Source organism: Ischnura elegans, chromosome X (genome assembly GCF_921293095.1).
Source record: "Ischnura elegans chromosome X, ioIscEleg1.1, whole genome shotgun sequence".
Classification (NCBI taxonomy): Eukaryota; Metazoa; Arthropoda; class Insecta; order Odonata; family Coenagrionidae; genus Ischnura; species Ischnura elegans.
Window position 1 is genome coordinate 98,702,621 of NC_060259.1, and position 23,917 is coordinate 98,726,537.

At 38.8% G+C, this 23,917-nt stretch overlaps 1 protein-coding gene across 1 annotated transcript in view; it reads left to right on the top strand.

The window, feature by feature from the left end:
• Positions 1-17,114: 17,114 nt before the first annotated feature.
• LOC124171027 (cytosolic 10-formyltetrahydrofolate dehydrogenase) overlaps positions 17,115-23,917 on the top strand; it is a 50,994-nt gene continuing 44,191 nt past the window's right edge. The window contains exons 1-6 of the mRNA XM_046550167.1: positions 17,115-17,372; positions 17,504-17,730; positions 17,862-18,003; positions 18,601-18,835; positions 21,782-21,947; positions 22,022-22,126. Coding sequence (XP_046406123.1) covers positions 17,680-17,730; positions 17,862-18,003; positions 18,601-18,835; positions 21,782-21,947; positions 22,022-22,126 — 699 coding nt within the window. The 5' untranslated portion in view covers positions 17,115-17,372; positions 17,504-17,679. The remainder of the gene's footprint in view (positions 17,373-17,503; positions 17,731-17,861; positions 18,004-18,600; positions 18,836-21,781; positions 21,948-22,021; positions 22,127-23,917) is intronic.

Below are 23,917 nucleotides of genomic sequence, written 5' to 3' on the forward strand. Positions count from 1 at the left end.
AAATGATTTTTTCACTATCATTAACTTTGTAGTTTTTTAAAAATTCTATATGCAGCAAATAGGGACCTACGACATAATAAACGTAAGTTAGTATGCGACTACTGTTTACCTTACAAAAATCCAAATTTTCTTGTTCTAAAGGGTGTTACATCGGTATAACTACATTTTTCTCAATTATTGTAAAATTGGTGAAAACCTTCAAAGAGAATATACTATGAAGAATTTTGAGTAGAGGGTTCGATTCAATATAATTAACGGTGTTACGACAATTGCGAGAAGAAGATAAAGTAGAAAAATACACGTTAGTAACGTACATTTAAGGAATTCTTTCATAGTCTTTGCTATAATTTTCATGTAACAAATATTGAGACCAATAAAATGCAGCTCTCTTTCTACATTAGAGTACACTGAATTGTTTTCAAAAGATTCGATCCAATATAAACAACGGTGTGGTAGCAATAGCGAGAAGAAGAAAAAATAAAAAAATACACGCTTGTTATGGAAGTTTAAGGAAATGTTTTTTATAGCCTCTGCTATAATTGTTATTGAAAAACTATTGGTACTTACCACTGAATGCAGCGTCTCTTTCTACCTTAGAGCAAATTGCTAAACAGTGCATAGCCCAATATTAATTTTTTTGCTGCTATTGAAAACAGCGCGCTCCCGGCCTTATGGAGATTAACATGGAAAACGAGTCTCCATAAGAACCCATACTTTCATCTGAATGTGGAACGCTCTACAGCCTAAAAAGGGCATATTTATGTGCATAAGGTAGTTGGGAGTATGCAAAAACTCACCCACTCCTACACGGCGCAGTATGCAATAACTACATCCGGGAAAATACTACCAAGAGTATTTTTGTGCATGATAGAGCCAGCAAGTAAATTTGGTCTTCGTGTGAAGGACACTGTGAGAATACTGGAGCAAGAGTATCAAAATGTGACTGTGGTGTGCTCGAAATCTTGAAAACTCAGTCAATTGCATGGAGTTTTCTTGCAAATGGTCCTAAAAACTTATGTGGACGAGGAACTTTTTTTTATTTCCAGTAGTTTCCTGGGGAGGGTGTGGTGCAATGTGCGACGAATTATTCACAAATCACGCAGGTGATACAAATTGCAAAATAAAAATGATACCACCTAAGCGAAGATGGGCACATTGCCCGGAAACTCACGTTTATCAAATTACATGTGTCCTCAAATTCGCGTGGTAAGGCACGATTCGGAGTTCCATTTAAAATCCATAAACTAATATGAAAATAAAAAGTCGCGAAGTAACTAAATTAAACGAATGACGACGAATTGTAACAGTGATTTATAAAATTATAAGAGAGGAAAAGATTAGTTCTCTTCCAGACTCGAACCCGGGACGCTTACATTGAATTTCCCTGAACAGAAGCCATTGACCGCTACACCACAGCGGAAGTTCATCAATAGCGATTACTCAAGCTAACTATTGTGCGCGAAATCTTTACAAATGGATATCTCTCGAACCCGGGCCTATGTGGAAGAAGGCCGTGACACTTTTTCTACCTTATTTATATAGTTTCAGAAAATAACATCGGCATCCAGATCCCGAACATCACTCTCACGATATCTCCTTGAAAGTCCGAAACTATTTTGGGGGTCTACTTTTGAGAGATTACGGTGTTTATTTGTAAAAATGAGTGATCGATTCGTGCATAAAACTTAAGGAAGATCACTTTTCGGGAGCTCTTTTTGAACCCTTATTCCTTGAGTGAGCGGAAGAGGTATTCCACATCAAAATATCTTCTGCCTCTCGGCGATTTGATCTCATTGTCAGAGACAAACGCTGGAAAGGGAATTGAAGAAGCTCCGAAACAGAAATCATAATTATCACTCCATGAAGCAGGAGAAATTTTTCAGGATAGTTATGAATGAATACTTTATAGCTTTAAACGCTGACCACTATTGAGGGATGAATAATCTCTCCATACCATTTTATGGTTTCCATTAAATATTAATGCGGTTCGCATTAAAATGAAAATTTCAATATGCTCGTAGCGTTGTCATCCTACAAATATAAAATTATGGGACACGGTCGTAGTATTAAATTTAGAGAACTTTATGAGAGATGGAACTATGAAAGGACAAAAGGGCTATAGAATTTTTTATCGCTAAAGTGAAATCATATGCCTCTTACACGATTTCCATATTGTTTAAAAGACGGAAAGTAAGTTCACCTGATTATAAGTTGAGTTGATTTTGAGATAAGTCTTGCCTAACTATACACCTGTCATCCGATTGATGACATGTGTCATTGGACCTATACTGCTCGTAGATATATGCTATAGACCACGCTAAAATAAAAATAATCGAATCAAAGCTCTTGCGGATACCTGTATTATCAACAGTTTCATGGATCCTAGCTAATGGAAAACAGTTGCTGTGGTATTTATTTTATTCGTTATATTGTATATAAAACTGATAAATGGAAAGATAAATGAAAGTCAGAACCCAATTTCACATGATCTAGTAGGGTAAGGCGAACAGAGCATCGATGCTTCCGCTCTTAACTTCTCTGCTGCTGTCAACGTCCAAGCCTCGCTTCCATAGAGAAACATACTCCATATATAGCATCTGATGATTTTTTCCTTACTGCTATGCTTGAATTCCCAGCTGTAAGATGGTTCTTCTTTTTGTAGAGAGTCCATCTTCGCCTACGCTATTCCACTGACTGTTTATTTCTTGCTTCGTCCATCGTTAGTAATTCGGCTTCACAGGTAAGAAAACTCTTTCACCTCTTCAAGCGCATGCTTTCCTAGGCTAATGTTTGTCTTAGCTTCCTCCCTTTTTCTGCATGCTAATATCTTCTTTTTGCTGATTTTCAGCTGATATCTGGCTATTGTTCTTTCCATATTTGTCAAAGTCTTCTTAATATCCTTCTCTGCCTCGGCTGTGACTGCAATGTCGTCAGCAAATCGCAGCATACTAATTTTTCTCCGGGTATTTTGACACCCAAAGCCTTGTCAACATTAAAAAATATGGGAAAGTGAACACCCTTGTCTCACTTCCTTCCCTATTCTTGCTTCTCCACAGGTGTGTCCACATTCTATCACAACTATTTGGATTTTATACAATCTGTGAACAATTCTACGATCGTTATAGAGAACTCCGATTTCTTTCAGAATTCGAAGTATTGAATTTCATTCCACGATATCAAATGCCTTCTCTAAATAGACTAATGCTATGAAAGCTGGCTTGTTTTTCTCCATTTCCTTCCCTATGAGCAGCGTAAAAATTCAAAATAAAGCAAATAAAGGTAAAACAGGGGGGGTAAAACAGTTGGTAGAGGTAAAAAAATATCACATGCCCTGCCATTGATTTTTAGACGATTTCACCCTCCGCGCTTAAGTAATTTTCCTTTTTTTTTATAATATTTGGATCCTTTTCATTTGAGTGGATGCAAAGAACTCTGCTGATATAAAATTATTAGTTAATGGCTTTCGGTCATAATGACCGACGCGGCGAGGCACGGCTGCTTACGGCAGCATCGCTCATCCCGTACTGCGTCGCTCACTGTTTCGGACGTCATACCCTGGCGTCGCATCACCATCCCTCACTTGTCTCCCTACCCTATCTAACGATTTGATCGTTGGATCCTTCTTCCTCATAGAATGGTCCTCCAAGATTGTTAGAACATTAATTGCGTAAGCTTGGTTTCGTTAGTAGTAGGACCCGCCCGCCTTTGTGACGGTGCGGGATTCCTCGTCCCTCCCTTCCTTCCCCATCCCCTCCCAGGAGGCGTCGCATCGGGCTCCTATCGCCGCCTCCTTCCCTTCTCCTTCCTGTCCTCCCCCTTCTGGGTGCAGAGGTAAAAAGCTCGCGCATATAGACCCTGCCCCGGGAGTGCATCCTCGCGAGCCCACCCTAGTGTACACTACAGGCTTAACTTAAGTGACTTCACTTAAATATAATCTTAAATGTGGTGCGGTAGCTACACTTGAGCTTTAAGTCGACTTCAGCACCGCGATTGTCTATATCGGGAAACAGTTATGTTGACAGATGAAGGTCTAGGAGAGCAATTAGTGATTCTTTGATCTAAAGCGACTGTTATTTGAAATAAACTTCCAAACTCCGTGAATTAACTATTTAGGATTTAGAATGTTAAAAGGAAAGACCGATTTCAGTTCCTGAGGGAATGCTATATGGCGAGAGGTGATGAAGCCAGAGGAATTTAGAATTACTAAGCGTGACTTCGTGGAATGACATATTCATAACGTAAACGAAAACACTTATTGCTAGTCAAATTCCACTGCTTTATTAAAACCATTGATGTTAAATTTCAACCTTTAATTCCTCCCACGTTCAATGAAATCGCCATATCTTATCCACTTCGGCATCCCTAGGACTAAAATTGAAGCCCTATGCATTGGTTTCAATAACAGTGTGTGGGATGTTACTGAGTGCATTCGTTTACGTTATTTTCGATTATGACACCATGGAAAATTAACTGTTTCACCGGATTCTCTGCCGTCGTCTCATTGTCAGTCTTAATATTCCTTAAAACGTTTCTAAGTTTTATAAATCGAGTTTCACCGTGAGCAACAGGCATAGCGATTAGTTTTCACGGAAATAAAACCGACAGTAAGATGAGAAATTCCACAAAATAAATTCGTCGATTTAATAACCCCACCACTAGAAATTAACTAACGCAATAGAACGCTCAATAACCACATCATAAAATACAGCACAACTTAGAACATAATCAACGGGAAGATTCAGGAGTGAGATGGGTATTATGTGCCATTTACAACACTTGAAGAGCTTCAACCGTGCGGAAACAGTTGCCTACGCAATTTAAGTTGGGTTCTAAGATGACTTAAGTGGAGGTGTACTTAAATGAAACTGGTGACACCTACACTACCACCTTAAATAGAGAGCCAACTTAAGTAGTCACTTAAGTTACTAGTGTAGACCCGGCATAGGGTTTCGTTCCATTTGTCTCCCTACCCTATTCAATCAATCATTTTCAGCCAGACGTGCAGTGGGCTAGAATCGAAAAAAGCTGGCTAAAACCTCAAAAACGGTTTTTTTTGAGCTAGGAAGTTCGCATACATGGTCTCAAACAAATTGTGCATAACTTTTCAGATTATTCTTTCCTGTGTCCTCTCGTCAAAAATATATTTGAGGTCAAAGTTGAACAAAGGGTCTAGCAGGTTAAGATAGTGAAAAGTGCCTCCAGAACCTGTGAAAAATAAAAAATGTACACTTAAAGTGCATCAAAAATTATGTGTTTCTCCAAAGTTTCAAGCCTTTACAATGGAAGTTAACCCCAAAAAAATTGAAACACGATTTTTAGTTTTTTTCTAACCATATCTCCAGTTTTTATTTTTGCATACTCTTTTTTTTTAATGTATATAATAGTACATTATACCATTTCGATTTTTTTCAAAAATGTCTTGACCGAAAACTAAACTTTTACATAAGTTTTAAATTTTCAAAATTAGATTAAAAATTTTAGGAAACAACAGACACGCCGATAAAAATATATGTTGTTACCCTTACAGCAAAGTATAATTATAATTTTTTTCAGATTTTTAACATTGGTGGAACACAGTCAAAAACACAAATAACTGCTTTGTGCCATATTCATCTATGTATTCCAAGAGGATATTTGATTTGATTGTTGAGAGCAACGATTGTTGATCAATTTGTAATATTATTGATTAAGAATAAATGTTCATGTAAACAATACCTATCACATTAATATTAATCGTAATTAATGTTTATAGCCATACTGTTAAGCTTCAAGTTAGTCCTCAAGCCTCGAGAAATACAACGACTGCCGAAAATGATTTTTTTCTGATATCCTGACTCTGAATATCCATGAAGTTATTTCATTCAATGAAGTCATTTCAGCCAATTTCCTAAAAGTGCGAGAATATGACGGAAGTGTTGATAATTGGTATATCGTCTTTCCGAATATACATGAAGGTCGTTTTACACGGGCATAGGCGGATCTAGGGGGGGGGGGGGCACGGGGGCACGTGCCCCCCCAGACCCTTGAAAAATATGCAAGATTTTTAATCGGTCCCATTACCATTGCGTTCGTTTTTTATCACGAGGTATCCTTGTGCCCCCCAGAACGAAATGCCGAATACGGCCTTGCTTGTGCCCCCCCCCAGAAAAAAATCATGGATCCGCCCATGTACAGGGGGCAAGTCAGTGCTTAGGTTTGCATTGAATGCATTGGTTGAAATTGCGAGAATCCAAGCCTGTAATTATAGCAGGGGCTATTTTGCTATCCCGTAAAAGAATCAGCTGGAATGTATTACATTTCCTCTCAATTTAAAAGCATCGCCACTCAGGGGTTTTAAATGGTAGGCTCATCGTATCCATACGACATTGTTGTTTCTTCTAATGAGGAGCGGCTTCTTGCTTTTTCTTGCGCGCAGAGGGAAAATTCTCGGGCGGAAAAGGGAGTTTTTTGTCAACGCATACTATGAAATGCATATATCTATTCGTTTGATATCCTAAACAGAGAATACTCATACGTCGTAACAGCAGTGTTTTTATTTTAATACATTGATACATGAAAGCAAGCAAATTTAAACTTCTTGGAAATAAGACGCAAATTTCGCCTAGAGTGTTTTGGTCCCGCCGCAGAAACCAAGAAAGAGAATATCTCATAATCTGTGCGAAACAATACCCCATCCAGCGCACGCCTTTTAGAAAAGGGGGCTTGGGTTTTTCCTGAAGTTCCTTTCATAGGGTACCATAAAACATCTGCACCAGAAGCGACCCTAGCCGAAGGGGCCGTGGGAAGAATTTACGAAGGCGTTCAGTTTGTCGTTGCATTTTTTGGAGTGAACAAGTGTTGTATGGTCTACTGAATTTGAGAATTGTGAAGTGTTACACTTATCTCTGCTGTAACGCGCCCAATAAACATGTCCGATAGAAAGAAGAGGAGAAAAGGTGAGAAGCTCACAAGCCGCGAAAGACAGTTGGTGCTCAAAGTCTTCTCGTACTTAAGGAAATCTCTCAGCATTAGTGAGGCCTGCCGAGAAACTTCGAAGGCTACTGGGTGCTCGGAGTCCACTGTTTACAGAGTGAGAAAGGAACGCTCCCGTGGTCCATTGGTGACTCCTTCAAAAACTAAAGATATTAGACAGCCTTACAAAAATTCGAGAGCAGTGATTTACGACGATTTTGTGAGATCGGGCATTAGAAGGGAGGTACATGAATCCTTCGTGATAAATATTCCTCCGACTTTAAAATCCATCTTAAACTCGGTAAATATGGATAGTATACTCCCAGACTATAAAAGGACAACACTATGTCGTCTTCTTTTGGACATAGGCTTCGTGTACGAACGCAGGGTGGAAAGAAGCATCCTTATTGAACGGGATGATATTATTCGTTGGCGGCACAATTAATTATCAAATATAAACTAAAAAAATATCGTCGCGAATACAGGACGAGTGTATTCACAGACGAAAGTTGAATTTATGTTGGAAAAATAGTGAACATGACTTTGCGAAACAAACAAATAGAAAATCCGCGTCAATCTTTCCTTGCTGGACTAATTGTAAGTACTGGGCTTAAGGCCCCCCACTTCCCGAGGAGGGCGATTTGCAACTATGCATGCAGGGACGGAAAAAGGGTTCATAAAAGGAGCATCGCATGTGTTTCTGTGCAAAAAGAACTCAATGCATGAGCATGATGAAGTGGATGGCGAGTGCTACGAGAGATGGTTTGAGCACTCACTTCTTGCAAGCCTACGCGAAGGATCAATTATAGTGGAAGATAATGCCTTTTATCACTCAAGGAAATTGGAATCTTTGCATACTACAAGCTGGAGGAAAGAGAACATTAAGGAATGGTTGGCTGGTAAAGAAATTAGCTTTGATGATGACAGCTTGAAAAGAGATCTTTTATTTACAGTAAACCAAGTACGGGAAATTTTTGAAAAATTTAAGATTGATGAATTAGCAAAGGAATACGGCTGGACAGTTCTATGATTACCACCATTACGAATTAAATCCAATTGAGAGGGTTTGGGCTCAAATGTAACTTTACGTTGGCATGAAGAATTCAACGTGCAAGAAGACTGAAGTGGAAAAACTGATAGCAGAAAGCTTTGATACTATTACTTCGGAGAACTGGAAAAACTATGTTGAGCACGTCAAGAAAGTGGGAGAAGACATGTTGCATGCAGATAATTTGCAGGATGATGTGAAGGAGTTGATTGTTCGTCTGACATCGTCTTCATCATCTCAGTCGACATCGTCTTCAACGGAGGAGCTAGGTCCACAGCCGAGCACATCCCGCTACATGGAGGGAGTGGAAAATCTGTCGGACTCTAAAACGAGAAGGTATGGAGGGACTATTACAATTTATTACATTTTTTGTGTTCCTGCTGATTACGACGCTCGCGTACATTTAATCCTCAGGGAAGGAGTATTTATTAAGATTTCAAATATTATTGCTATTTATAATTTATCTGCGTCACAAAATGCATCAAAGCGCTGGCCAAACGATAGCCAATAAATTGAAGAAGAGCTAATGTAGGGGAGACCGGGGCACACTGGCCATAGGGGCAGGATGGCCCAGTCGAGTTAATTCATACAATAGACACTGAATCGTGCTAGAAATCTATCGGAAGGTTGGTAGCACACTTCCCCTTTCTCCACAACAACATTATGACTGGCGGAGCAGTTTTTGACAAGTTGTAGCGATTAATTGTATTTGCGCGTGTTTCAGTAAAATTCTACTCCCAGGTTAAATGTGTGTTATTTAAGTTTTGATCAATTTGGACCCAATAGTTGAGTACTATAATTAAAGGTCATAGTTTAAGGATAACTTCTGTGTGGCATACAATCTAAATTGCTTCAGTGAGTTTTGTAACGAATAGAATTTATTGTAAACATGGCGATGGGGCAGGTTGGCCCAGCGACGACGGGGCACGTTGGCCACCCGGGCTAACATGCCCCGTCCTATGCATTTCTTCGTCAAAAATGTCCTAATTTTGAATAGACGGTCTCTTCCATCATCAAATGAGCTGTCGTTCAGGTGTAAATGACTGAATATTGTTTCAAATCGGTTACAATGCATGCTTGCCAACAATAATGAGGGGATGTATCTTTTCTTAAGTTTTGCTACCCTTTTGGATCAACACATACGTTTATTAGGGTATTTATCGTAGCATGACATTAGCATTACATATCATATTGCCTGACATTAGCATTTCATGCGTTCCTCCTTCTTCAAAGCTAGATTTATATTTTTCTGGTTAGCATATATGTCACTGTTTATGGAACTGTGCTTAAGCAGTTCATCCGAGAAAAATGAAAAAAAAGTCGAGTGGACTTACGCACATTATTGCCTCTTTAGTAGGAAGACTTGGATTACGATTTAATAATCTCGAAAGCTGGATTACCCCTTCCCCACTTATATGGAGTGTTTTATGTTACATTTGAGGGTAAGCTTGCAACAATAGTCAACTCCAGAGGTGCCGATGGGTCTGCGATTAGTCGTCTTTGGGAGCGTTGGGTTGCGTCTGAACTGATTAGACACAAAGACTCAATTAAATTCACAGATGCTACTAAAATATAAGCGCAGTGGTGAAGACAGACATCTTCTTGAATGTAACATAGTATCACAATGTAACGCATGTCAACTGGAGCTGTGAAAAATAAAATACGCGCGTCCGATATAGGAAGATGAAGATTCACTGTGCCTAAAGTGTGCCTTTTTCGACGGTCAGCCTGGAGCACAATGTATTTAGTGCACAAATTGCAAGCGTTGTGCTCATTAGACATGTGTGAACAATGAAATCCGCGAACTATTTCACAAGAGCAATAATTGTGCTGATCCTTTGTATCTGGACAGTCACAAAAGTCAACTGGTTTGTATTAGCACGCCAGAAATCCTAATAATTTAAAGATTTCCCGTTGTTTTAGTAAAATGGTTACATATATTGAAATATATTTCTTGATAACTATTAGTTTTATTTTGATTTTCTAAAATCATACTAGTTCACCTTATCAAAAAATACATGGGCCAACGTGCCCCAGCCGCTGGGCCAACTTGCCCCGATGTAGGGGCAGATTGGCCCACCTGTCATATGCCCAGTATTTATTTATTTTTTTTAATTTATAACTCATATATTCAAGTTTAATTATTGCCATCCAAATTTAGAAAGACCATTCTATAATTTAGCAATAATTTCATAAAGTTAACTATGCATAAATAAAAAATATAAAAAAATGTAAAAAAATCGGGCCAACGTGCCCCGGTCTCCCCTAAGCTTAAAAAATATGAGCACTAGCCCTAATAGGTGCGCGTGTAGGCAATGCGTTAAAATACTTGTATTAAATATTGTCAGTAATGTTCTTTATTAACCTCGTCCTAAAATTTTGCTGGGTGAAAATAATTCTGGTGATAGTGAATTATTTTATTAACCTAATTACGCATACATTTATTATCGTATCGTTTTCATCGAGGTTATTGAGTTTTATCTCCTTGCATGAGTCGATAATTTTTGGATCCGCACTGATATGAGAGAAAATTTCAAATAGATTGTGGATGGTTTTTCAAGTTGGACGTTCCATGGTCAATCTTTGGAGTAAAGGAGAAGAGTAGTAATAAGAATCGACCAGTGCTTATTCCTGACGGTCTATTGAATTTATCCTTGAGTTTTTATTGTCGCTCTCCGCAAAATTAAGGCAAGTATGAATGCAAAGAAGCAAGGTATCAATAAGGTCATCTTTCTTACGGCACACGACTTACAGCTTACGTAAGTGGAAATAGAGGTTTCGCGTACAGTAAATCATGATAACATTGAAAAGCGAATTATCCGTCTGATATAACCATCGTTGCCTTATACAACATCCCCTTTCATGTAATACTTGCCAGAACCAAAAAAATATTGCATAATATGGAAGGAATAGAAATTATGTTGCATTCAGAAGTGGCGATAATTTTATTATCCTTCACTGTTGCTAAAATTCAAATTAAATTGCGCGGAGTGCGGCGTGCCAGCGAGAGTTAGTGGCCTTCTGCGGGGGCGGGGCTCGGGTGCACTGTCGCATCGGCGTCAAAAGTTTTCGGCGCCTGGGAGTTAATTTCTTTTGAACGGCCAATTAAGGCGACTAAATGACTACTCAATTAAGGCGACTAAATGACTACTTAAGGTTTTCTTTTCAACTTAAGCACCTTGCGTTGGCAGATAAAATGATGTTACTTAGGTGCGGCTTTAGAGTTCTATTTTGATGTTGTTACTTCGGGGACTATTAATAAAAAAGGAGAATTTTAGGCCATGGAAATGAGCCTTGTTTTTAAGAGCAGAGAGGATAAACTGAGTATAGGCAGTAAGGCCGCTACAAAATTAGAGACACCAATATTGCAGGAAAGTGTCCTAAGTAGTCAATAGTTTTCATTTCACTACCTTTTCTCGTCCATATTGGGACTAACGTTTTGGAGGGTGGGCGGGCTTTAGCCCCGGGATTTCAGTAGGCAACTCCGTCGCTTGCAATAGAAGCTGATAGGAGAAGCTATAAAACGTGAGGGACATGAGCAATGATGTGACCTTCGTCCAAAGACTTCTGCGCCGTATTATATTAAGAATTTTAGTTTTATGACGACTTTATAATCTCTTCATAAATTTCAAATGCTGTCATCAAATGCCGTGCACATGACGTATCTTGTCTAAGGTAAACGGATTTGAAATGAGAATAAAATTAAACGAATTGGGACCTCATTGTGAAAAAATGATTTACTAAGTCTTACGAAGCTTGTGTTGAACAAGGGAGAATATCCGTATGCGGTGGCAGTTTCAGCTCGTGAAACGGAGGCTGTTCCGGGAGGGGAAGAAGGGGAAGGACAAGCAGGAGGATGGGAGGGGAAGGAGCAAGTGACGCATGTAGACTACCGAGCAATCCTAGTCGCGAATGGCATTGGTTTGCCTGCATACGCATCCTTTCCACGTTGCTCGAAACACTGAAACTCACTCCCTCTCTGCGCCGCCGGGTAGCCGGGAATTTCTTTCGGGGGGATCCTAAGCAGGGGTACTAAAAACATCGTACTAAGCAGGGGTTTTTAACTAATTTTAACACTTTTATATTAGAAAAAACTTAATTTGTCAAAGGATTCTTTTTTAAATTCATGATTTTTCAATATTTTGTTTTCTTTTATGAAGGAAAATAATTGTGTTTTTATATTTCGGGGGGGGGGGGGGAATCTGGAACCCCCGGACCTCCCCCGCTACGCCATCGTCTCTACTCTTATGCAGTGGCGGCGCGTGTAAATACGCATGCTAGCGAGTGCACACCCAAAGGAGAATGAATTATAAAAGAAAACTATGCATTCCTTTACAACGAGAAAGATAAAAATCCTGTCAACATATAGATAGGATATTAAGCTCCAAACACTACAGCTATATCCTTAGCCAATTCACGGCTCTACAAGGGTGCGGTCCGATGGCATCGCGCTGGACGCATATTCGGTCTACGCGATCGCTTTTAGGTGCTCGGGGGGGACGAATTAAGCGGGGGGGATGCCGTATTTGCTGAGAAAGTCGCAGGTAGTGTAGCTGCCACCTGCACTATTTGCGCTCAGGATCCTTGTCCGTCAATGCATTCAGTGTCATTTAGCAGCCTTCATTTGAAATTCATGCTCTTTTTCATCATCGCATATCTTCTGTAATGCAAACCCTGGTTATATTACCACCATCCGCCACTGCACCTTTGGAATGGGATGCAGCAAACTTGGGTGCAACTGACATGAGTTCAGCGAGGGATTATTTCTCAAAAAGGTCTGCCAAGTCCTAAAAATGTGCATGTTTCTGAATGATGGTGAATCTGGTTCTTCGGGTGAGATAGTTCGAAAAAAAGTTTCCTCTCAATTCCATTGAGGAAGTAAGGAAAACTTAGCGGAGAAAGAAAGATCTTGTTAGAAGAATTATTTATCTACGTTAGCATTGGAGATGGGAATGATACAAATCAGCTGTGATAGCAAGGAAGCTTGGGAAAACGTTGCATGACCTGATGAATCAAGGAATTCCAACTTTTCAAAAGGCTCTTTGTGTTTGAATTATTCGCTTCTGTACATAACTATCAACTTATTCCGAAGTCGAATTCTATCGAAGTGATTGCTATAGGTGTGATAGAACCTGAAAAATTCATCTTCTAGGAATTCCATCTGATTGTCTGTACATTTATTTCTCATGAAGACGGCAGGGAATCTTAGTTTCCCGAAATGTTTAAACCGGTTTTCAAATGATTGTACGCATATCATAAAATATTCGGCGGTAATTTAATTTTCTTCCATTGCTCGCAGCACTAATTTCAGAAACAGTTTCTTCGAATAAATTATCATACCCGTTTCTAAAACAGGAAATATTACTTCGACAATCTTCAATCTTGTTCCAACAGCAGATCACATCGTAAGACTGGGCTTGAAGAATTTCAATTAACATATCAGAAGAGGAATCAAAGATAAAATGCTCTATACACGATATGAAACTGTTCACCGGAGCCAGCATATCTTGTTCCATTTTTTCTCCACATTTTTGCATGACGTTAAACCTACCAGTAACTGTATTCTGCTTTAAAAAGTGTTCGCCAACCTGGATGAAAAATTTCATCTCTTGGGAGAACATTTAGCGGTCGGCGCTTCAAAAAATCGTCCAACGCTTTTGCTCTCTAAGGTGGTCGTGATGCTGCAAAAATGCGGCTAGGCCACGGAGAAAACTAAAAATGATTTTCCATTTTGGAGTAGCACCTACGCTTTGTGATAGAAAGTGATTGAGGACATGCGCATAATAATTCTCATAGAATGCCTCAGAATTTGCCGTTTTTATCATTTGCCTTTTACAGCCCCCGGCGTAAACGCAGCTCTATCATAACATTGGATAATTAGTTTCTGAGCTACATCCTATGTCGGAGAGATATATTGTCTCATAATGTCAACTTTAGCAGGGGCAGGACGGCCTGCGTTTATATAACAAAGCCCTACAAATCTTTTGATTAATTTAGCCTCTGTAACATACCTATGAACTATTGAAAACTGCGCCTTGCCGCATACGTCTTTACATTCGTCCACTTATGGAGAGAGTCACAAAACTTAAACTTTCATGTCATGCGAAAAACGAGTCATACTCTGGGTTGCGGGAAACTCAGTAGTCGGTCGCGTATTTGGACGTCGAAAATAGGGAATGGTTTGCATTGTTTGAATTTCCCTTACTGACCAAAGAATAGCAACCCACTGGAAAGGAAACCCACTATCCCGCGGAGCGATAGTGGCGGCACAAACTTTGTTCGGATACTTTTTTCCCCCATAGTACGTTTAATATGCTTTGCGTAATTCTAGTATGCGAGATATTCGAAATTCGAAGTATTCGAGGTATTCGTGAACCACCCTAATGACTTTTGCTATGTATACGGTGAAATTACTTTTAAGGCTCAAACGTGGAAAATTACTCCCTTTTTCAGACGTGTTATAACCTTTATTTTGACTGCCTATTGGGTGGCCAAGATGAAGGATGGGCTCCCTATGTGTTGCAGGGCTTCTTATTGGTTGGACTTAGGGAAAACATCATCCCCATGATTAGGCAGATCATTTTTCAGGCTGTTATTTTTGTTGAAAAAATAAAAGGAATTACACCGAAGTTAAAACACACAGTAAAATATCCAGACAACTTTGAATCAGCGATACTACCGTTCCCTCACTCCGAAAATTTACAAGTCCCGCAACCAATGGAGTATGTTAATCTTAGTGAAGATTCAGAAAGTAATCAAGAACGTGATGAGGAAGGATTCGGAAACTCGGAGGACCCAAATTTTGAACGGAGTACATCTGATGGACCTCATTTTATAACGCGATAGGATTTAAATGATCTGGTGCACGATTTAAATTTTATCCAAAAAGCACGGTGAAATTTTAGGACCACGATAGAATAGATTGGAAATTGCTAGATCCAAATACGATAATTTTGGTGTCCCAATCTCGCCATGACCAATTTGATTTGATTTTTTCTCCAGAAAGCCATTTGCTTTTTGCGATGATGTTCTCTCTGTTATGGATACTCTTAATTTTGAATTAAACACAGATGATTAGCGTTCATTTATTCCTCTTACGTTATTTTAAAGGCTAATCTTTTACATAATGCCAATGAGCTCCCATCAATACTGTTAACTCAAGAAACTGAAATGAAAGAATCTTATGAGAACATGCAGTTACTTTTAGAAAAAAATCACTACCAAAAATATAGATGGAAAATTTGTGGCCACTTAAAAGTAATTGCAATTTTACTAGGCTTACAGTCTGGCTATACGAAATGTTGTTGCTTCATATGCAAGTGGGATATCAGAGGCAGAAAAAATTATTACTTGAAAGAAAAATTGCCCGGAACGTGAAGAACTCGTTCCTGGATCCAAAATTGTCCTTTGTCAGCCTTTGTTCTATCCAAAAATATTCTTTTTCTACCTCTGCATATTAAATAAGGACTTTTTTAATTTTCTGAAAGCCATGGACAAAAATGGTGCTGGTTTCACTTATTTGAAACAAGAAGTCCTTCAATTAATCGAGGCAAAGATCAAAGAAGTAATTTGTATTGGGCCACAGATTAGGGAAGCGATGAAGGATTCGGAATTTCAAGAGCAATGGAGGTCAACGGAAAAAAGCGCATGGAACGCATTCAGAGATGTATCTGAACATTTTTTAGGAAATATCATGGCTGAAAATTATCACGATCTGGTGGCTAATCTAATTAAATAGTATCAAAAAATGGGCTGCAATATGAGTTTAAAAATTTATTTTCTCGACTCACACTTTGCCTTTTTCCACCAAACCTCAGCGCTGTTAGAGATGAACACAGTGAGCGTTTCGACAAAGATATATTACATTTGGAAAAATAGTAACATGGAAAATTCAGCAACATCTTTTCAGATTACTGATGGACACTAAATAGGGACTTACTAGGTGCTTAATATACTAGAAATCCTATGAAATTACCGATTTTTTTCACATTTTTTTTTTAAATCACGATTTATTTGCGTAAATATCCTTGAACCCTTATTTAATTCGGTTGTCCTAAAGAAACTAAACGTGATAGAAAACATCTGAGCCCCGATTTGGAATCAGGACGAAAAGTACCCAACAACATCCCTAGGACAGAAAAAGTTTTTTTTGTTGACCAGTGTATTTAGAGTAATTCCTGATGCTCAAAATCGCTCATCGCCATTGCTGCCTTGCAGAGTACCTCTAGCGAATATTTATCCCGTGAATTTTCAGAGACGAGAAAATGAGGATGTGGAGATGGGCTTAAAGTGAATTTTATTAGGAGTGCTAGAGTAGGTGCGAAGAAGGAACGGAAAGGAGGGTTAGAGGGAGATAGCGGGTAAAAGGAAAGCACAATTCCTAAGGATATCGAATGCGCCAACATTCTAGAGAGGAGTACGAAATACGAAGGAGTACGAGCCTCGGTTCGAGGCAGGAAAATTCACCGTCACGACCTTAGTGGCTGAAAAAGGACCGTATTTTAATTTCTCATCTCATCATTCCAAGGATTATATGCCGTCAGAAAGGGAGTCCATTCTCCTGCGAAGCGATGGTGGCGGTACAAACTGTTGGAATACTTTTTTCCCCCATAGTACAAAAAATCAATCAAATTTGTGAATCTAAAATGGTGTCTCCGATTGATCTCATTTACCGTCCATAACTTTTACTTTTTTCTACTTTATACTTTTTCCCCCATTGTACGACTATGAAGAATCTTCGCACTCTTCCGAAGAGGCTCGGGTGTACTCATCGTAGGTCAAACTACAGCGTGTTCAACCGGCTGGCTTTATCGTAAACTATAAGTTTTGGCGGGTATGTTCGCAAGGTCGCGGAAACAAAAAAATGAAGAATTCAGTGTAGAGCCAGTAGTCGCATGTGGCCTCGCTCTTTGATAATCATACTCTCACAAACTAGCGAGAGACTTGGGCTAGGGAATTGAGTATATTTCCTATTAGCGCAGTAGGCTCGAATGATTGGTAGAGTCATCATTCTCTACTGTCGCCTGCCTGGCTAAACTAGTGCGCAAGATATATGTTCATGCCTTATCGTTATTGATCATGCGAGATCTGCGTTGCGGAATTTCTCTTATTTGAGAATACACTTTATGCTGCGGCATCATCCACAATCCGTCTGGGTACGGGATTGTATTCTCTTCTTATGATAAGTTTGAGAGACTCCTGGTGAAAATACCTTCTTTACTAGAGAAGAACCAAGTCTTGCAACGGTTTTCACTCGATAATACCTGCCATGGTGTGACAAGGAAAAATCATTTCTTCGATTCTCAGTCAACAATAAGCACGCTGTTTGATGGAATATCACAAAGAGGAAGGGCTCTGTACGGTGATTTCAACGGTACGAGTTATGGAAGTATTATCTCACCGTCCTAGAACTTCGCTTAGTTGCGCGAGATCTTCTCGCTGCTGGTGATCTATGATAGGCCCCTCTGTCTATGCTCCCTGGTAATAGTTTTTTTCTTTGGAAAGGATTTAGGAAATGGGACGAGACGCGAAGGGAAGCGAGCGTCAAAGGGACTGGATTTCATTACCAAGGTCAAGGTCAGGCCGAAGGCAACGAACTAGTTTGTAGGCCTTCTTGATTTTTTTGGGATCCGAGTCTGAGACGCTGCTGCGTTGGACGCAAGCTGGGAAGAACGTATCGCATGATGTTTGGAGCGTCTGCTTTGTTAAACAAAAGACTCTTAATATTTAAGGTGGGTACAGCTTCAGGTTATAAATTCCGTTTGTTGATATCCTGTTCATGTGGAGAAAAAACGGTACATATAAAGGGATGAGTTAGTGTAAGTATGCGTCAACAGTGCATTTATTTTTGTAAATCTGACAGGTTCCGTTGAGGGATTTGAACATCGCTGTGATTGGACAGTCTCTTTTTGCTGCCGAAGTATTCAAACGTCTAAATCAGTGCGGCCACAAGGTTGTTGGAGTTTTCACCATTCTAGACAAGGGAAATCGGGAGGATGCCTTAGGTTTTTTGACAATTTACTCTCTTGATTCTATTTATAGGATAATTGCCCTTGAAGAATCTGTATTTGTGCTTTTATAAGTCCTTTAATGACATTTCCTCCGTGATACTTCATCACTCTTATTTCTCACATTGCTTCCATGCATGTTAGCAATTTTACGTAGTTCTGAAATTGACGTTCAGATGCATAATGTTTTGATACAGTTTTTATTTAGTAATTTTATCAGTGTCGCCAATATTATTGTAGATAAAATATTGTGCTTGGCTAGTTCTCCCGTTGCTTTAATTCGAGTGTTGCATCATGTTGTATGCAGTTGCATTTTTAGTTTCATTTGTTGTGATTTAAACAGTTGCATGTCTTTAATATTTTCAAATACTGCCTGCATGCTGTAATTGAAGTGATAATTTCTCCATAAAGAAATAATCACATACCCAACTGAGAAGGTATACTTGGCACTTTTTACTATTCTATTTCCAATAATAATTTGTGAAGAACGCGAGTTTATTGTGAGAAGTTAATCTTAAAAATTTGAAATTATTTTTCAAAGTGAATTAGAATTGGTCTAGGCCTTTTATTTAACGGCGGTTACTCTGGTTACAGCTGCAATCGCTAAAGAGTGCAATACCCCAGTTTGCAAAGTAAAATCATGGAGAGATGGAAAAGGAGTCAAAGCGGAGGTATTCGAGCAATACAAAGCTGTGAATGCAGAGCTGAATGTTTTGCCATTCTGCTCACAGTTCATTCCAATGGATGTTATAAATTACCCTAAGCTGAAAAGCATCTGCTATCATCCCTCATTGTTACCTAAGCATAGAGGAGTTAGTGCCATCAATTGGTATGTATTCAGCATTTTCTTAAATGAGCACTCAGCTTTGCTTTTGATAATTTGCACATTTGCACTATCCTACCCCATTTTCATTTAGTTTAATTATGTTTACTGATTAAGCTTTACGAGTTTTTTTTTGTTGTTTAATGACTGCTTCAAAGCAGATCTGATTTTGTGTGACTATGTTAAGCAATCAATCTTGGATATTTACAAACTGATCTAGATTTATACAACAGCCCTCCATTATATTGGTAAGTTCCATGTATTCATTTAGAAATCATTTCTCAGTTTCCTCTGAATATCTAGCATATTGTTTGCACATTTTGTGACAAAGAGATAAATTGTTATAGATTATTTAAAAATAATCGAAGGTTGTAAATGCATTTTGTAATGCATTTTCAATACAACTCAAGGAAACTTATACTGCTCCAGGCACAATGGGACAGCAAACTAACCCAAGTCCAACAAATAAGTAAGAGAGCTTCATTGTGAGTCCCCCAGTTCCTTTTGACATATATGTTTATGTTGACAGAGCGGAGAAGTCCACTTGCGGAGAATGCATCTCGAAGGCGATTGAGATAAGGGCCAGGCTGGCTGGCTGAACCAGGGCCATATGGCTAAACTCCCCAAAAATTATGGGGCAAGAGTGTCATGTACCCCAAGAACCCTGATAAATAAAATATCAATAGCGAAAGAATAGGGAAGACACATATGAGTGCAGCAGTTGAGATTGACGTTACGTGACATTATGGACAAGTGGCCTTAAGTTAAAATATGGTTAAATGGCTAAATTTTATGATAATACACTACCTTTTCAGAAATTATGATACATTTACTCTTAATAAGTTACAAAAATCAACTGAAAAATTAGTACAGAATATGTATATCATGTCACATAATTCTTAATGTTGATGTATCTAAATGACGAGAATTCTCGTCATCGGTCTAGAATGCTTGGGAAGACAATGACGAGAATTCTTGCTATCCGTGCACAACGTGTTAAGTATAACTTGGTTTTCTGGCAAAATTCTGCTGCTTTCTCTCCCCTGTTATTCCAAATTCATAATCCAAATTCTTCTACTCCGTTTCCATCCCTCCCTTCCCTGACTGAAGTGTTCCAGTCCCCCGTCACTTCTAGAGTTTTCTTACCTGGGGTTTCTTTAATTATTTCCTTGAGCTGTTCATACACCTCATCTACTTCTTCTTCCCTATGATTGCAAGTGGGCATGTTAACTTGAACCACCGCAAGGTTGGTGGGTCGTGCCTCAATTTCTACCACAAGGATTCTATTGCTTACCTGATTTATACCTACCACATGCTTACCCATCTTCCTGTTTAATACTAAAGCTATCCCTTGTTAACTTTCCTCACCACAACTATACCTGTATTACCATGCACCAATCTCTCCAGTAGTCTCCACTCTCCTTCCACCTCACTACAGATAGACCCAACATATCAATCCTCCCTTTCTGCATTTCCCTTTTTATATTTTCTAGGTTACCCACCCTCATCATTGACCTCACATTCCTTATTGCTACATTCATCAATGCCGTCTTCTTCTCCACCCTTTCGGTCTTTTTATCATCCTTGGATGCTACTGCTGTTGATGCTGAAAAAGATGATGATGATGTGTCTCTGCAAGGGTTTTGCATGATACAGACCAAGAGGTCTTTCATCCATTGTACTATTGATGCTGGAAAAGGTGATGATGATATGTCTCTGCCAGGATTTTGCTTGATACAGACCTAGAGGACCTTGCTGACCTTGCTGCCACTTACGACACCCACCCTTAAGGGCTGGGTTCTGCGATTCCATCCGAGGCTCGTTTGATCAAACTCCTGGGAGGAGATAGTTGGTAGGGTTTCCCACTTCTATTCCAACAGTGTCTTTTTATGTGACACCATCACATGAACTACCTTTCCTCCTTCGTTTGTAAAGGCTCCTACCCTTCGACCTATCTGGCATGGGTGGCCCTACTGGGAATAATTTAGAAGTAATCCCACCAGCGCAGCTCTAGGGGTCATAGGAACATACAAGCATTTCCACGGCGACAAGGTTGTAGCTCAAGGGAAAGGAATTGCTACGTAAAATCTTTAAAAATGTGTTGGGTTGAACAGAGGTAGATGATAATGCCAGTTCCATCAGTGTTATTCTTGGTATAAAACTTTAGTTGTACAGACTCTGGTTCTAGCCTAAGAAATATTTTAACCCAACTAATAACTGAAGAAATAGAAAAATTCTCTCTTTATGTTGGCTCGCCTTTGGCCTTGAATAATTTTTTTCCGCTTTTGTTGGTTATTTTTCTGTATTTATATTAAATTCATTACTCATTAGTTTTAATAAATAAACTTGCGGCCGTTACAATGGTCTCTCTGGAATTGTGAGATTATTATCATCTGCTAACTTAAAAAAGTGTGAAAACTCATTTAAAGGCAAAGAGAAATAGTGAACCAATAACTTAAGTAATTCTGCGATTCACCTCCTCATTTGCCATAAGTAGAAAAAGCCATACGTTCAGTTAGCCAATTAGTCACTATCTCTTTAAGACAATTGTTAAATGTGACTATGGAGCCAGACATGGGCATGATCTTTAATTTCTAGGAAATACACACAAGGAAGGAACATAATCAGTGTTAGTACTTAATGTTAAGATAGAGTTAAACCACTGAAACTTCAAGGACAAGGCTGATAGAATCAGTATTGATATCAAATCTCTCTCTCTTCTTCCCAGGATTAGGGATGCGAAGGTTTAATTGGCAACAAAATATCCTACCCTGTGATCATTTCAGATGATGCTTCACGAAATGGCCACAGACCCTCAAGTCATAAAAATACATAAAATGCAGTTACAGCCCATAACTACTATTAACTACATTTACATGTTAAATTTGAATTCCAGTGTCATTTTCATTGTAATTGAATTAATTTTATGTGATTTTTTTTATTCAATTGCAGGACATTAATACAAGGAGATGACAAGGCCGGATTTTCAATTTTCTGGGCTGATGAAGGTCTTGACACAGGCCCTCTACTCTCACAAAGTGCATGTGATGTTGATCCTAATGACACTGTTGATACACTGTATAGCCGATTTTTATTCCCTGAAGGAATTAAGGCCATGGTATGCATTATGAGAGTCATGGATTTTTGGTTCTGAATTTATTGTAGCATTGCTAATGTGTGGATTGCTTTTAGGTGGAAGCTGTCAACATGATCGATAAGGGAGTTGCTCCAAAAACACCTCAAACCGAAGATGGAGCATCATATGAGCCATCTCTAAGCAAGAAGAATCTTCAGCGGGTATGCTTTGGTTTATTTAATGGTGATTTCTGTTTGATAGGCATAGTTTCTAATTAAGCAGCAGGCAGGAATAACTGGTAACCTACCATTTTCCAGACCTCATGTATGGGATTTGTCTTAAAAAATGTACTTTTCATTTTTTTGTCTGTGAATGGTAGTGATCTTCTTACTCATCAAATAGTCCCACACTGCTTTTGGAAATGCTGCCACGTTGTTGCTATTTTTCATGCTCACAGTCATTTTGGTGCAAACTTCTAATGTGACAACTGTTGGAGATATATGGAAACCAAGCACACTTCTCTAATGGGTTAGAGATCAACAATTTTGCCTGTAGCCCTCAATGAGGGCTACAGCCAAAATTGTTGCATTTTCATCAATATTTGGCTGGTTGACTTAATGGTTTGTGCCATTTCTGACTTAGCCAATCATCAATGAGGCTCTTTTCTTTGTCTTCACAAGGTTTTAGCTGTATTCCCTGTTGAAGTTTTTCATTTTGCAACTTTTATTTAAATATTTGCCTCCCAAATTAGGTCTCAATGATAATTAGTGGAGACAGAAATGGCTGGCCAACAGTCTTGTCATCCTACTCACATATACATAATTACTAATGAAAATACAGTGAATGCATCTTTGACCTGAAGACGCCTTATGGATGGTAGGAGAAATATATTTTGCAACCATGTGGCTGCACTCCCGAAATTGAAATGAAGCAGTCAACTATTCGTTGCAGAAACGTCAATACAATAGATTTTCCCACTCCTTGTTTTTAATGTCTGAGGTTGAGCATAAGTTGCTGGAGTTAAAATTTGGTCTTATTTCATTCTTTGGAAAAAAAGACATTGAAGGTGTGATTCTGTTAATTTTCTGTGCTTGATTTATTCATTAATCCAAAACTAAAAGTCTCTGATACAATATTACACATTGATGTTTAGCTAAAGCCAGTTAATTGCTATTACAGACCATGAATCATTCATGACCAGACTGCCCTTTATGCTATGGCGTCATAAGGGGATTTCCTCCATCGCTTTTGAAGGCTATTGATTAATCATGGCTTCATGGCTTTTATTCCTTTTCAATTAAGGGTTTTGGAAATTTTAATCAGCATTTCTGTTGCTTTTTCTATGTGAAATTATAGTATATTTTTATGCTGCAGATGTGGTGAAATTTTTTTGAGTGAGATGAAAACGCTTGTGCATCTGATATGTGAGTTTAATCAGATAAACAATGGAGAATTTAAGAAATAATTTAAGTTACATTAACTTATTTTATCCCTGTTAGGCTGTATTTGTGAAGTCAAGAAAAAGTTTTTGCCAATCCATATACACACAGTGGCGCAGCGAGTGGGGGGGGGAGGGTTTGGGGGATAAACCCCCCCCCCCCCCAGAGCTCAGAGAAATTTTTAATTTTAATCCATTTTACTTAATTGGATTGGTATTACTAATATAATAATGTAAGTATTAATAAAATATCCCTCAGAAAGCTGTAAAATTCACCATTTTTAAATGTTTATCCGCAATTTATTAATCTCCAACCTACCACTTATCCTGGTGGGTATTCCATACCCCCACATACCCCGGTATTAGTTGCACCTAAACCTCCCCCAGCCTTAATTCCTTGCTGTGCCCCTGTATATACATGGAGGAAGTTTTTCATTTGAAGAGATTTTTAATAGTATTCAAGTTGAATTGATTTTGGATGACCTTAGGAAAATAATATTTAGTGACCCAATATGTACTTAAGGGTCACTTCTGCCACCATTTTTTACTTAAATATTGTAGTATTTAGAAAAGC